General features: G+C 33.2%; 1 protein-coding gene across 1 annotated transcript; it reads right to left on the bottom strand.

Annotated features, from left to right (window-relative positions):
* Positions 1 to 2,470: 2,470 nt before the first annotated feature.
* On the bottom strand, positions 2,471 to 9,901 carry LOC132740352 (unconventional myosin-Vb-like; the record flags this gene model as incomplete). The annotated part of the gene is made up of 4 exons (XM_060728237.1): positions 2,471 to 2,631; positions 6,634 to 6,790; positions 8,054 to 8,198; positions 9,759 to 9,901. Coding segments are annotated over 4 exons (606 nt in total), but the record flags the coding sequence as incomplete, so codon positions are not given.
* Positions 9,902 to 14,665: the final 4,764 nt, after the last annotated feature.

Genomic DNA, 14,665 nt, shown 5'->3' on the forward strand with positions numbered 1-14,665 from the left:
TATAGCCCCCCCTCCCTCCACCCATAAGAAGATGTTTCATGCTAAACATCTAAGCTCTAGCTCATTGGGCTTTTTAAAAGAAGATTTTTTTAAGTTTTTACTATACACATATAGTTAAAAACAATGACACCCCTGGGGTGGGGCCAGTTTTGACCCCAGGGCTTTTATTTGAACAAACTTTGTAGACACTCACTAGAAGATGTTTCATGCATAATATCTAAACTCTAGCTATTTGGGTTTTTCAAAGAAGATTTTTTAAGTTTTTGCTATACACATATAAGGAAAATCAATGACCCCTGGGGCGGGGCCAATTTTGACCCCAGGGCTTTTATTTGAACAAACTTGGTAGACACCTATTAGAACATGTTTGATGCTAAATATCTTAGCTCTAGCTCTTTGAGTTCTTTAGAAGAAGATCTTTTAAGTTTTAACTACATGCATATAGGAAAAATCAATGACCCCCTGGAGCGGGGCCAATTTTGACCCCAGGGCTTTTATTTGAACAAACTTGGTAGACACTCATTAGAACATGTTTCATGCTAAATATCTTAGCTCTAGCTCTTTGGGTTCTTTAAAAGAAGATTTTTTAAGTTTTTACACTATGCATATTGGGAAAATCAATGACCCCCCTGGGGCGGGGCAAATTTTGACCCCAGGGCTTTTATTTGAACAAACTTGTTAGACACTCACTAGAAGATGCTTCATGCCAAATATCTAAGCTCTAGCGCTTAGGGTTTTTTAAAAGAAGATATTTAAAGTTTTTTCCTTTCGGTTGCCATGGCAACCAGAGTTCTGCATGGAATTAAATTCTTTGAACAATTTTTAAAAGTGACCATCAAAGGAACATTCCTGTGAAGTTTGGATGAAATTGGCCTAGTGGTTTATGAGGAGATATCATTTAAAGTAAAAGTTTACGGACGACGGACGGACGGACGACGGACGAAAAGCGATCACAAAAGCTCACCCTGTCACTTTGTGACAGGTGAGCTAAAAATCTCAAGAAATCTCAAAAGTCTTTAAACTCTCAAGAATATTTTCATATTGTTTTGGCAGTTTTCTTAATAGCGTGCGGGGAAAAAACTAGGTGTCCTGTCGGTATACTGTCTAATTTTTCTCGGGAAAAACTAGGTGTCCTGTCGGTATACTGCCTAATTTTTCTCGGGAAAAACTAGGTGTCCTGTCGGTATACTGTCTTATTTTCTCGGAAAAACTAGGTGTCCTGTCGGTATACTGCCTAATTTTTCTCGGGAAAAACTAGGTGTCCTGTCGGTATACTGTCTAATTTTTCTCGGGAAAAACTAGGTGTCCTGTAGGTACACTGTCTAATTTTCCTCAAAACACTTTAGACAGTTACAATTATTTTTGGACTGCTGTTGGGATTTTTTCCGCAAAATTGGGGAAAAAAGAGGCTATTTTGGCTTGGGAATAAGCTAATGGGCCCTTGTGAGAAGAAGAAAATGCCCTGTACTTACTTAAACCAAATTTCTTCAATTTGGGAGTTTTCCCTTTAAAGGGACATAGTTTTATAAAAAACCCTGAAATTTTTTTCATCCCTTTGGGCCCGAAAAAACTTTCCCCGAAAATCAGAAAAGCCAAAACGTCCAAATGAACATAATTTAAAAACAGGGACAAACCCCCAATTTAGCTTTTTTTCATGAAATTTTTTTAAAATTGGGATTAAAAAAATTAAAAAAATTGGGTGTGGAAAAAAACCCAAAAAAATTTTCACAAATTTCAAAAGGCACTTTCAGGCCCCCCCCTTTTTTAAATTTTCCCCAAAAAAAAAAAAAGGGGCAAAAATTTTAAAAAAATTTAAAAATGAAATTTCAAACATTGGTTAACGTTACCTTTTTGGTCAAACCCTTTGGGCCCTTTTTTTGCCTCTTTACAATTCCCAAAATTTTCCCTTTGGGGTAAGGGAGTCTGCTGATCCCAAAACATAAGGGGACCCTCTGGCAACCCCAGAAGTATATATTATTTGTTAGGGCATGGCGCTAAAAAAGTGATCACTTTTTTTAACATCATTTCTCAAATGAAAACAAGTGTTTGGGGTCTAAATAGGGCATTCTTTCACTATTTGAGGCCTCACAAAGGGGGGTGGCGTGAAAAGGCGTCAAGTAATGGATTAATGTAAAAAATTTAACTAATTCAAAAAACAGGAAGTGGATGAGCAACAGACCTGAAATCAAATCCCATGTCAATGCCGTATGCCAAATATCAAAAGGATGTGAAAAGTTGTTGCTGAGAAAACCGTTACAAAAATTTTTTTTCCCCACCAGCACCATACTTTAACCCAGGTTTGCACCTGTGAAGCCCGGCCAAAAATGTAGTTACATAATTATAGCTATATGGGTGTCCAATATTATTAATTCAATCTTGAAATCCCTTACAATAACTATTGGCAATTGCATGGTCAAAGCAGGGAAAGTCTCATAAACATTTTTTATATGGGCTTAGATTCAATTTTAACCTCTGAACCCAAATATTTGCATATACGTACCTGGATTTTTCTAGTAGATATGTTCTCATATGTGCCCCGACAATCTCATTGCTTTTACTAAAGCTGATCTCTATATACTTGCCAAACCTACTACTATTGTCATTTCTAGTCGTCTTGGCATTCCCTATAGCCTGTAAATAATAAATCAAAGTATTTAACACAGTGATTTTTCTCACTTACCGTATAAGTGTTTTTTTTCTGCGGTGACTTGATTTCTGCGTTTTCTGCGGTCAGTTTCGGCACCGCAGAAATAAAAACCGAAGAAAATTTTTATCTAACCTGTTACGATATGTATCCTTCATTTTGACCTGTTTCGTCTAAAGTAATAACGACAAACAGATTATAACGGTTAACGGCTTTTCAAGTTGTATAAAATTGCTGTCGGCTAAGTATGTAATGTGTGTTTGTAAGGATGTACTTATTGCTAATTATCACCGTAGGGAACGTGTTACAGTATCGCGTTTTGCGGTTACAGTATAGAATTTTCAAGATGGAGGATTATTTGTTGGGGGACAGGTAGGTGATTTTTATTCAGGTCTATACTACAAGTAGTTAAGTTTCTCAAAGATGTTTTTGTGCTTTGCTTGTAAGGAACATAATCCGGTATCTAGTTATCTATTTCTTCAGACCCTGCACCGCAGATTTATCTCTATATTGTCTCATAAATATGCAGATTTGACAGTTTAAAAATTTGAATCGAGAGACCAACGCTTTTTTCTCCAATTTCGACATTATATATGCATGCCTAGAAAAAGTAAATCTGCAAAACGTTAGTCATTTATGTTAGGAAAACGTTTTATAAAAGTAAATGACCAGTTTGAAACCTATTTTCCTGTTCGTTAAATGCGTTTGAAAAAATAAACAATGTTTACAGTATAGAACGAGGTGATTTGTGCAGGGGTACAGCATAGACCTAGCGACTTTTATCCGATTTTGTTACAGTTTATACCCAGATTTCGGTTACAGTTTAGACTTCGATATTTCCTATATATACTAGGTAAAATGTATGAATGTTACATAGACTTTTAAATCTCTGTGAGCTTATTGGCCCGATGGCTATTCGTCCGTCTGTCGTACACATGATTGTGTGTGCAATCTCATCCGCTTAGTAACTATACTTGACTAAATGTGATGAAATTTTCATGACTTTCTACCAATTAGATTGTTCAAATGGTTTCGGTTGCAATCGGGGATACGAAAACCAAAAACATAGATTTTTTAAAAAAGGCAATGTTTAAAGACCCTTCTCATCTCGAATCAAAAACATTCAAAGCAAATCATGATCATGGCGGCATTTCGAATGCTTCTTTGTTGAAGTTACGCGACTATTTTGTCATTATTAATTTAAAAGTCGTTTTTTTTTTTTGTTTCAGACATCCTGAATAGAAGTTTTCATGTTTCTGAAAAAGAAAATAATATTGAAAGTTACAGAGTATAAATTAAGGTCAGACAATTACAATATCTTCTCAAGTGAGCCTGATGGATGTACATAATAGTGGCAGAGTCGGGATAAGGCCGTCGACTTCAAATCATCTTTCATTTACTGCTGTAGTTGAAATCCCATCATGACTTTTGATTCTTTATATGTGAGGAATCTATCAAGCTAATTTTCGGAAGGTCGGTGGTTCTAGTCAAATGCCCGCTCGTGTCTGAAATGTTTCGCAAAGGGTATCTGGGATATTTCTTTATTCTAAAGCAGGAATGTTTTCACATGACCTCAGTGTCGTTGAAACTTAAAATCCAAGAAAGCCAAACGTAACAATCCCTTTTTAAATACTTACAAAATACATTACTGTAGATGGAAACTCAAACATAAAATAAAATTTAAGGTTGCAGTATTGCTCACTTAAATACTGTTCAATCACCCTTAGGGTATTGCCTGCTTGTTAATTGTGTCTTTTGACAGCTTATCTGTGGTATGCAGGCTTCATAACCTCCGATCCCCTCTCAAAATTTCATTTTATTTAGTACCACTCATTGTTTTCCCGTTTAGGGCACACGCAATTTTTAACCTGGGGGTAACCTTTTAAACTATTTTATCTCTTATCATCTTGTTTCACTATTAACACTTTAACCATTACTAGAATACATTTTCAGTCTCACCTTCCAAGCATGTCAATGTTTGGACTTTTCTTTTTTAGCTTTTCTTTTCACCTTTTACTAACAATCCGGCGTGCACTAAATTCCTGCCTTTAACACTCGTAAGAGGGGTTGGCAGTATCCAGAGATAGATATATAGATAGTAATATGCCGCTTTTCATAGAACGGCAAACGTATCACATTGAAGGTTCCATGATAACCGCCATATGAACACATCAACAGATGTTTAAAAAAATCTTAAGTGTACCAGTTCATGTTTAATGTGAATTCTGCTGAAGCCGGTGCTAGGAGGCGTGGACGGTAGCTTGCAGTTACCAATACCGTCCATGAACAGGATTAATCAAACTGAGCCTGCAACATTTTCATGTTTTCCGTGTTGGACTTCTTTTAAGGATTCTTTTTTCTCTATTTTATTTCTAATAGGCATTATTATAATGTGTAACGAAATCAAGCAATAATCTTTGTTCTCTCCATACAATTTGATTGTTGTCGTGAAAACAGTCCTACATTAAGACATTACTTATTCTGCAAAAAGTCTCAATCTGAAACTTAAAGTAAGGAAAATAGCAAATTTTAACTTTTCTGCTGAAGTAAAAAAGTAGTACAACCTTTTAAGAATGTATTAAATAGAAAGGTATGGGTTATTTCATAAAAATAATGGATACACGAACTTTGTTTGAAATTTGGCAAGTATCTAAACTGTAACCGAAATCTGGGTATAAACTGTAACAAAATTGGATCAAAGTCGCTAGGTCTATGCTGTAATCCTTCAAAATTAACCTCGCTCTATACTGTAACATTGTTTATTTTTTCAAACGCATTTTACCAACAGGAAAATAGGTTCAGCTGGTCATTTACTCTTATAAACGTTTTTAAACACAAAGGACTAACGTTTTGTAGATTTACTTTATCTAGGCATGCTTAAATGATGTCGGAATGGGAGAAAAATGCGTTGGTCTCTCGATTCGAATTTTTAAACCGTCAAATCTGCATATTTATGTGACAATATAGAGATAAATCTGCGGTGCAGGGTCTGAAGAAATATATAACTAGATACCGGATTCTATTCCTTACAAGCAAAGCACAAAAACATCTTTGAGAAACTTAACTACTTGTAGTATGGACCTAAATAAAAATCACCTACCTCTCTTCCCATAAATAATCCTCCATCTTGAAAATTCTATACTGTAACCAAAAAACGCGATACTGTAACACGTTCCCTACGGTGATTATGCTAATTTAAAAATAAGGATATTTCAAACCATTCCAACCCTTATACTGCTAAATAATCGTTTTTAACTTTAAATGATATCTGATACGATAATTTTGTTGTGATTAATGCTTCCGAGGGATCACTTTGTCTTCAGATTTTAGACTTTGATAAGACGAGTTGCAGACTTTAAATAATGTTTTGTCCAAAGAATGTGCCTCAGAAATAAAGTCCGCAGAAATAAAAACATACCAAAATTTGGAAAAAACGCAGAATTTGGAGCTCACAGAAAAAACCACTTATGCAGTCATTGGGAAAGAGGCCTCTTGATTTTGAGAACAATTATTGCTAACATTGCTAATTTTGGAAGTAAAAAAGTAGGTTTAAGTTCAGATTTTTGGGAATAGCATGATTGTAAAGAAAATTTCAATTTGGAAGAGGTATTTTATCGCAGTCTGTTATATAAACAGTAAAATCACTGTAAAGCGGCCTTCAGCCTTTATATTTTACTTGGAAAAACAATTCTGTGTTGTTTCAAACTAAGTATTAGAGTAATTTTATCTTGGAAAAGTACATCATATCATTGTTAAGCTGTCTTCATAACTACTTCCCAAGAGCTATTTATAGCGCGCAAGTGACATTTGTTTCTGACCTATCAATTGGTTTAAATTTTTGTGTCAAACAGTTTGCAAAATGAGATTCAATAAACAATAAAGAAAATATTGTGTAAATTATTTTTTGTTATCAAAACCAACAGTAGATGTATCAGTCAAAGAATAAAGAAAAAATTGAAGAAAATGTTTATATCTTTCGGGTCACATACCTCCATGATAGGATTGGATGCCAGTACTTTCTTTTCAACTTGGGTTTCAGCCTGTGAACCACCGACCATAGCGAAATATCTCATGGCATACTTGGCGGAGACAGTTTTCCCCGCACCAGATTCCCCACTGACAATGATAGACTGGTTTTGCTCAAACCTGCATTTAGAAAAATAAAATCAGTAAATCAGTCACGCCATCACAAAACCAACATAGTGCGTCCGCGACCAGCATCAATCCAAACAAACCTAGGCATCCGCCCAGTCTGTTCAGGATCCATGATGTTTGCCTACAAACCCTATTACAAGTAGAGAAATTGATAGCGAACATCATGGATCCTGATCAGACTGCAAAGAAGCCCAGGCTGGTCAGGATCAATGCTGGTAGCATATGCACTATGTTGGTTTTGTCATGGCGTGGCTCAAGTCAGACTGATTCCATGGGTGCAAGGTAAAAATATCAGAAAACCTGAAAACGCTGAATTTCAATTGGTTTTACATAGAAAAACAGATCTTTTAGAGAGTAAAAAAAAACCCTGAACTTCAGGCAAATGTCCAAAAACTTGTACCCATGTAATTCCTATGAATAACATTTTAGAGGTCAATTTGGTTAAATAGAAGATACTGAATGAGTGTAGATTTAATACTAAATTCATTGAACAAGTTGAATAAAATCAAATTATGCTAACCTCTGGCAAGCATAATATTGTTTTATTTGAAGAGGTCAATAAATTTAGTATTGAATCTATAGGACTATTATATCCTATTTATCACATATCCAAAATAAGAACGTCATTTTTCATTGACGCTTCTATAGTGCAACGTTAACATTAGCGCTATTTTCACACTATGTTTGTACATACCACAAATGATGTGACATCATCAAAGTGTTATTACACTAGTGTAATATTGTTTATATTGAATGACTTTATTACACTCCTGCTCCACGGTTTATGTGACAATACTTTTTCCATCTTCTTTTCTCAATAATCACAGTTCATATTATAAACTATCCCTAAATCAAAATTTCACAATATTTTTATTAACTACCTCAATTTCTCATGTCACCCGAGATACCAATTTACTTATCTTTCTGGAACCTATTGTGACACACTGAAATTTTATCAATATAATTCCGAATTTATCATGTAACCTTCAAGTGATAAAAAGAGTGGTGGGGCAGTCTTTTTATATTTTAGACAAAATTTTTTATATATTACCCATTATTATATTTAATATTTAGATATATTTTTCACTATTAATTATCGATCAATCATCATTTTGACAGTCATTCTTTCGAAATATTCAATGTCATAGCGGGAAAAAAAGCATGTAGGATTAATTTCAACATACAACTAGAAGTTAAACCGCCAACTCATTAGAAGTAATAAAACCCAGATCTCGCAAGTAATTCCATATTTACCTGGACATTCTTTTGTACGCCTCCTCTGCCACTGCGTAGATGTGTGGATCCATGGCACCCATGTCCTGACCGCTGTATGCTTGTATGATGTCATTATTGTATATATCTAGCTGCTCATATGGGTTAATAGCTACAAGAACAATTCCTGCAAATTAAATAAATTGATATTAATTACTTCTTTAATGTAAAGAAAATGAAATTGCTTTTTAATTTATGGAAATATTTGTGTCAATGAAACCTTAACCTGCAAAAATTAATTATAAGATTACATGTATCAAATTTGAAGAGAAAAATGTCATATTTTGTATCACAGTCAAAATTTCAATTAAAATGAATAAAGTGATGGCCACTTTTGCCCACCATAATGTGACTGTTCAGAAATGTTATAATTACATGTTGAAATAAGTGAAATACTAAGAGAAAAATGTCATATTTTGTACCAGTCAGACCAAATTTCAATTAAAATATAATGACTACATGTATGTAATACACCAGGAGAAAAATGATCATATGTTATTGCAGGAATTGATTTGCCATTACAGATTTGTAAGGAAATATAATGAAGGCCCCCTACTGCACACTATACTTGTACAAAAAGTTTAATATGCAAAAACAAAAATAAGATTATACAATTATACTTAAAACACCAAAACAAAAAATCGTTATTAATTTGAATCACAGAACACTCAAACAAGTAAAATATAATGATTGCCAATATTGGCCACCATTCTTATACAGAAATTTAATTTCATAATACAACGTTCTTATTGTATACAATGTAGCTCAAAAATGTCATATTTTGTATCACAGACCAAATTTCAATAAAAATAATTATAATGATGGCCATTATTTCCCACCATACTGTTCAGAAGTGTTATAAATTCATATTTAAATGAATAAAATACTAGAGAAAAATGTCATATTTTGTGTCACAGATCAAGAGAAAAATGTCATATTTTGTATCAAAGACCAAATTTCAATTAAAATATAATGATGGCCACTCTTGCTCACCATACTTGTAACACTGAAGTCTGACCTGAGTATGACTGCAGGACATATTTATTAGTATTTAATGTATACATCATTATCAGTATTATAATCAGCCGTCAGTGACTGTCACATTAACATGCCCACAACAAACTAGCCACTGGTCACTACAAATTGAGCTGTCCACCGTCAACTTTTACTGTCCAGCTGGTTTATTTGACTATCTCTGACAATTTTCTTAATATCAAAATTTAATGTAATTTTTCTTTTTATTGCATAAAATTATTCTGTGAAGTTTTTTTCTTTCCTTATATTTAATTTTACATTTTCCTTTAAACAATTTCATATTTGCAAATACAATGTTCAGTGTAAATTTGCCTATGTTATTTTTTTCCTTCTAAAAAATTTAACATATTTAACATTTTTTTTGCTTCATTGGTTTTCTTTTATTATACATGTATATTACATGTATATATTTATTTCAAAAATCCAACAAAACCAACTTTCTGTCCTAAATCAAATACATGCAAATGCATTTCACTTGGCATTATAACATGCAAAAACATAGATCATAATGCCTGACTTTTGACTTTTATTATTATGTTCATTTTACTAGATATACCATTAAACAAACAATTTTTGTTTTTCTAAATAATCATACATATTAAGCCAGTAATAAAAATGTGTTTTCTTTCCCTTCGCTTGAATTTGTTGTTACCTTTTCTTATCTGTATCAATAAGTAAACACTCTGATTAACTAAAATAAATACAACACTACGAGGTAGTCCGTAGTTGCACCACGTAGTCGCACCACCTAGGATATACTCCGCCGCTGGTACATTCATTAAATCAACCGGACATCTAATTTACAACATAACAATGTTATCTCTTACAGTACGGGGAACACAAAAGCTTGGCCACTTTTTATCATTCATGTTATATTGACAAGATTGCTGCAATAACCAAGTACCTTCTTATTTGCTTCTGTAACGTTTACTCTAGCTTTGCACCGGGCTAGTTACACGCACACGTGGGAAACTGTTTCACAACATTATTGATTAATCAACGCACCATTACACTTGTGAACATATACCTTAAACAGAATTCTCTTGTACTCTAATGTGCCTATATTTTGACATTATTTTATGGGTCAGCTTGACACAAAAACAGTTTTAGCTCAACCACTTTTTGTTACTTGGTACGATGAATTTTGCACTAAGCTATATGCATTTTCATTATTGTCTTCCCTCAGATCACTGTTAATGTAAATAAGACATTGAGTAGTATATGTAATTAGGCGATACACAAAATGATCAGATAAATCATTGGTGTCGGCCAATGCTGTAAATATAATTTCTTTACATTATTTGATTCCTTTTTTTATTTTGATTCTTTTTTTTGCAGAGTTTTACATCACAACAACACAGTATAGGTCATATGGCGACTTTCCAGCTTTACTGCATTAATTTCAGGCATGAACTGACACCTAAGTAGAACCATCAACATTCCATATAGCTGCATAGCTTTGTCACATGAAATGATACAAAGTTTCTATCGGGATTCAAACCCACAGCAGTGAGTGGCAAGTGGTTTGAAGTTTACAACCTTAATCACTTGGCCATGGACGCCCCTATATAATTTGATTAGACAAGGCTGAGAACTGACTTCAAATCAAATAATTTGCAGGTTCCTTTAGCATATCAGTTGCTTAAATGAATTCCTTCAAGAAATCTTTCGCGATCAATAGGTAAGTGGTAAATTTAAAGTGCCTGATTATACATAAATATATGACTAAAGGACTGCCTGAGGTTTGCCTTCATTTCTACAGCTTAAATGATACTGACAGGTTTCGTATAAATCATAAGTTAAAGCTGCTGGAACATAGTTTGATTACACTTTCACTGCCGTATATATAGCGAGCCAGTGTTAAAATCTTAACTAGAAAATCTTATCACTTCCGACAGAATCAAACTTAAATGAATTCTGTATAAACTAAGTTGGTCAGCCAACAGTGTAGAGCTTGATCAGACTGCACGGACATTCAGGCTGGCCTAGCTGGCTCTATACTGATTGCAAAGAGAGTTAATCCCTTCCAGTTCCCGCATGATAAGGGATAAAGAATTGAAATAAAACATATGTTACATATGAATGGGTATTCAATTTATATGAACATGTAATCATAATTGAGGTGCAATTACCCATCATTACTTTAGCATGATTATCATAAATGATCAAGTTAAGATAACAGTGTACAATGTAAATGAAATTATATCATGTGATATCATATGACCTGACAAAAGACAAATCATTTGTTTTATCCAAGAAAATATCATACAATTTCCAATCATATTTTGTAGTTTGCTAGGTTTTTATGGTGAACAAACACAGAATAAAATATATGGCGCTGAAACAGGAAACACTAGGGGCGCAAAATCATATATCATGTCATTTACCTTCATATAAGCCATTTTTCCATATACATGTATATATCTGGTCATTTTGCCCCATACATCATACCATTTTCCCCACATATACATGTATTATGTCAATTCCCCCATATATCAATAGTCATTATTTTTATATATCATGTTATCTTCCTTTCATATGTCATATCATTTTTCCATAAATATCATGCCTTTTTACCCATGCATCAGTCATTTTCCTCCCACTCTCCATGTCATATCCCCCTCATATATCATGTCATATTTCCCCATATATCATGTCATATTTCTCCCATATATCATGTCATATTTTCCCCTCATATATCATGTCATATTTCCTCATATATCATGTCATATTTCCCTCATATATCATGTCATATTTCCCCCATATATCATGTCATATTTCCTCATATATCATGTCATATTTCCCTCATATATCATGTCATATTTCCTCATATATCATGTCATATTTTCCCCATATATCATGTCATATTTCCCCATATATCATGTCATATTTCTCCCATATATCATGTCATATTTTCCCCCATATATCATGTCATATTTCCCTCATATATCATGTCATATTTCCTCATATATCATGTCATATTTCCTCATATATCATGTCATATTTCCTCATATATCATGTCATATTTTCCCCTCATATATCATGTCATATTTCCTCATATATCATGTCATATTTCCCTCATATATCATGTCATATTTCCCCCATATATCATGACATATTTCCTCATATATCATGTCATATTTCCCTCATATATCATGTCATATTTCCTCATATATCATGTCATATTTTCCCCATATATCATGTCATATTTCCCCATATATCATGTCATATTTCTCCCATATATCATGTCATATTTTCCCCCATATATCATGTCATATTTCCCTCATATATCATGTCATATTTCCTCATATATCATGTCATATTTCCCTCATATATCATGTCATATTTCTCCCATATATCATGTCATAATTTCTCCCATATATCATGTCATATTTTTCCCCATATATCATGTCATATTTCCCTCATATATCATGTCATATCCCCCTATATCATGTCATTCACCCCCCCCCCCCCCCCCCCCCCAAAAAAAAAAATCATTTCATCTTCTGGTATTTTTTTTTCATGATTAATGCACATTCTGCAGAAATTCAGTAAATAAACTATATTTGGTTTGCCAATTATTTCTGCTAACAAATCTATATACCAGTATAGATTCTGGAAAATTCTCAAATACAGAGGGGTTAAAGTTAATAGTCAATATTTCCCTGTTAACTAAATATAGACATCTCTACTAGCCTATTCTTATAACAATTTTTACCATTGTCTACCAGTGCCAGCATTGTAATCCACGAGGGGTTAATTCACCATGTAATGAAGATAAATAACTACTATAGTTTTTAGGTCTACTAACTGAGTTAGCCTGACACTTATGCAAAACATTCTAAACTGTCAGCCCTTCTAAAATGTATGACCTTGAAAAAAGTATGAGTATAACCTTAACAAGAGCTGTCGGTAGGACAGCACGCTCGACTATTCGAAGTGCTTGATAGTAAAAGATCCTTGATAATGTTAAATTTTTTAAGTTCACAAAAGGGCTAATTTTTTTTTATAAATTCATGTTATAGGCCTTAGAGAGAGTCTAATTATACAGTATTGGCTTGACTATTCGGAAGGTAATGTCACGAGTGTGTTTTATTGAGTACAATAATACTAATTACCTATGAATACATAAATTTGACAGAAAAGGTACAAAGGCTTGTTATTAAGATGTTTTATCAAGTAAATAACTGCTTTATTATTATGAATGCATAAAATTGTCCCAAAAAAGGCACAAACCCTTCAGTAGTTATTGAGATAAACAGCTTACAAGCAAAACTTTACCATGAATTTCTAAGTTGAAAAAGGGGAGAAAAATCAGCTTAATTGCAAGATAGAATTATGGATCTTTGTCAGTGGCCTACAATTATGACCCTAAATGCATATGTGAAGTTTTAAATAAATATCTTTAATAGTTATTGAGATATGTAAAACTTGCATGTAAACATTAACCAAGAGACTAAGTAGAAAAGGGGATATGAATCAGCCTTAATGCAAGATAGAGTTATGGAACTTGGTCAGTGACATACAATTATGACCCTCCAATTATGACCCTAAGTGCATGTGTAAAGTTTCAAGTAATTATATTTGAAGACCTTTAACCTTTAACCAAAATTTCTAAGTTTCAAAGGGGCAAAGTAATTCTGCAAATATTGCAGGCAGAGTTATGCAATTTTGCAAACTGATGTACATTGTTACTATAAAAAAGTATTTTAAATTTCAATTGAATATCTCAAGCAATAATTGAGATATTTGATTTTACAAAAAACTTTAACCAAAATTTCTAAGTTAAAAAGGGGAATAATTCTGTCAATATTGTAGGCAGAGTTATCCAACTTGTCAATCTGATGTAGCTTGTTACTATAAATAAGTATTGTAAGTTTCAATTGAATATCTCAAGTAATAATTGAGATATTTGACTTTACAAAAAACTTTAACCAAAATTTCTAAGTTAAAAAGGGGCATAATTCTGTCAATATTGTAGGCAGAGTTATCCAACTTGTCAATCTGATGTAGCTTGTTGCTATAAAGAAGTATTGTAAGTTTCAATTGAATATCTCAAGTAATAATTGAGATATTTGACTTTACAAAAAACTTTAACCAAAATTTCTAAGTTAAAAAGGGGCATAATTCTGTCAATATTGTAGGCAGAGTTATCCAACTTGTCAATCTGATGTAGCTTGTTACTATAAATAAGTATTGTAAGTTTCAATTGAATATCTCAAGTAATAATTGAGATATTTGACTTTACAAAAAACTTTAACCAACGCAGACGCCGACGCGGACGCTGACGCCGACGCCGACGCCGGGGCGACTACAATAGCTCTCATATTCTTCGAATAGTCGAGCTAAAAAAATGTAAGACCTTCAAAAACATGTATGACCGTTTAAATGCAAATCACTGACAAGTTAGACCTTAGAAAATTAATGCAAGACATTTTAAAATGTTAGACCCTCTTAAAATGTAAAGACCTTCTAAAATTGTAAAGAACTTCTAAAAATATAAGACCTTCTAAAAATGTAAGACATTCTAAAAAATGTAGGACCTAATAAATGTAAGAC

The sequence above is a fragment of the Ruditapes philippinarum genome, unplaced genomic scaffold (genome assembly GCF_026571515.1).
Source record: "Ruditapes philippinarum isolate M1 unplaced genomic scaffold, ASM2657151v2 ctg17237_1_1_1_1, whole genome shotgun sequence".
In the NCBI taxonomy this organism is placed as follows: Eukaryota; Metazoa; Mollusca; class Bivalvia; order Venerida; family Veneridae; genus Ruditapes; species Ruditapes philippinarum.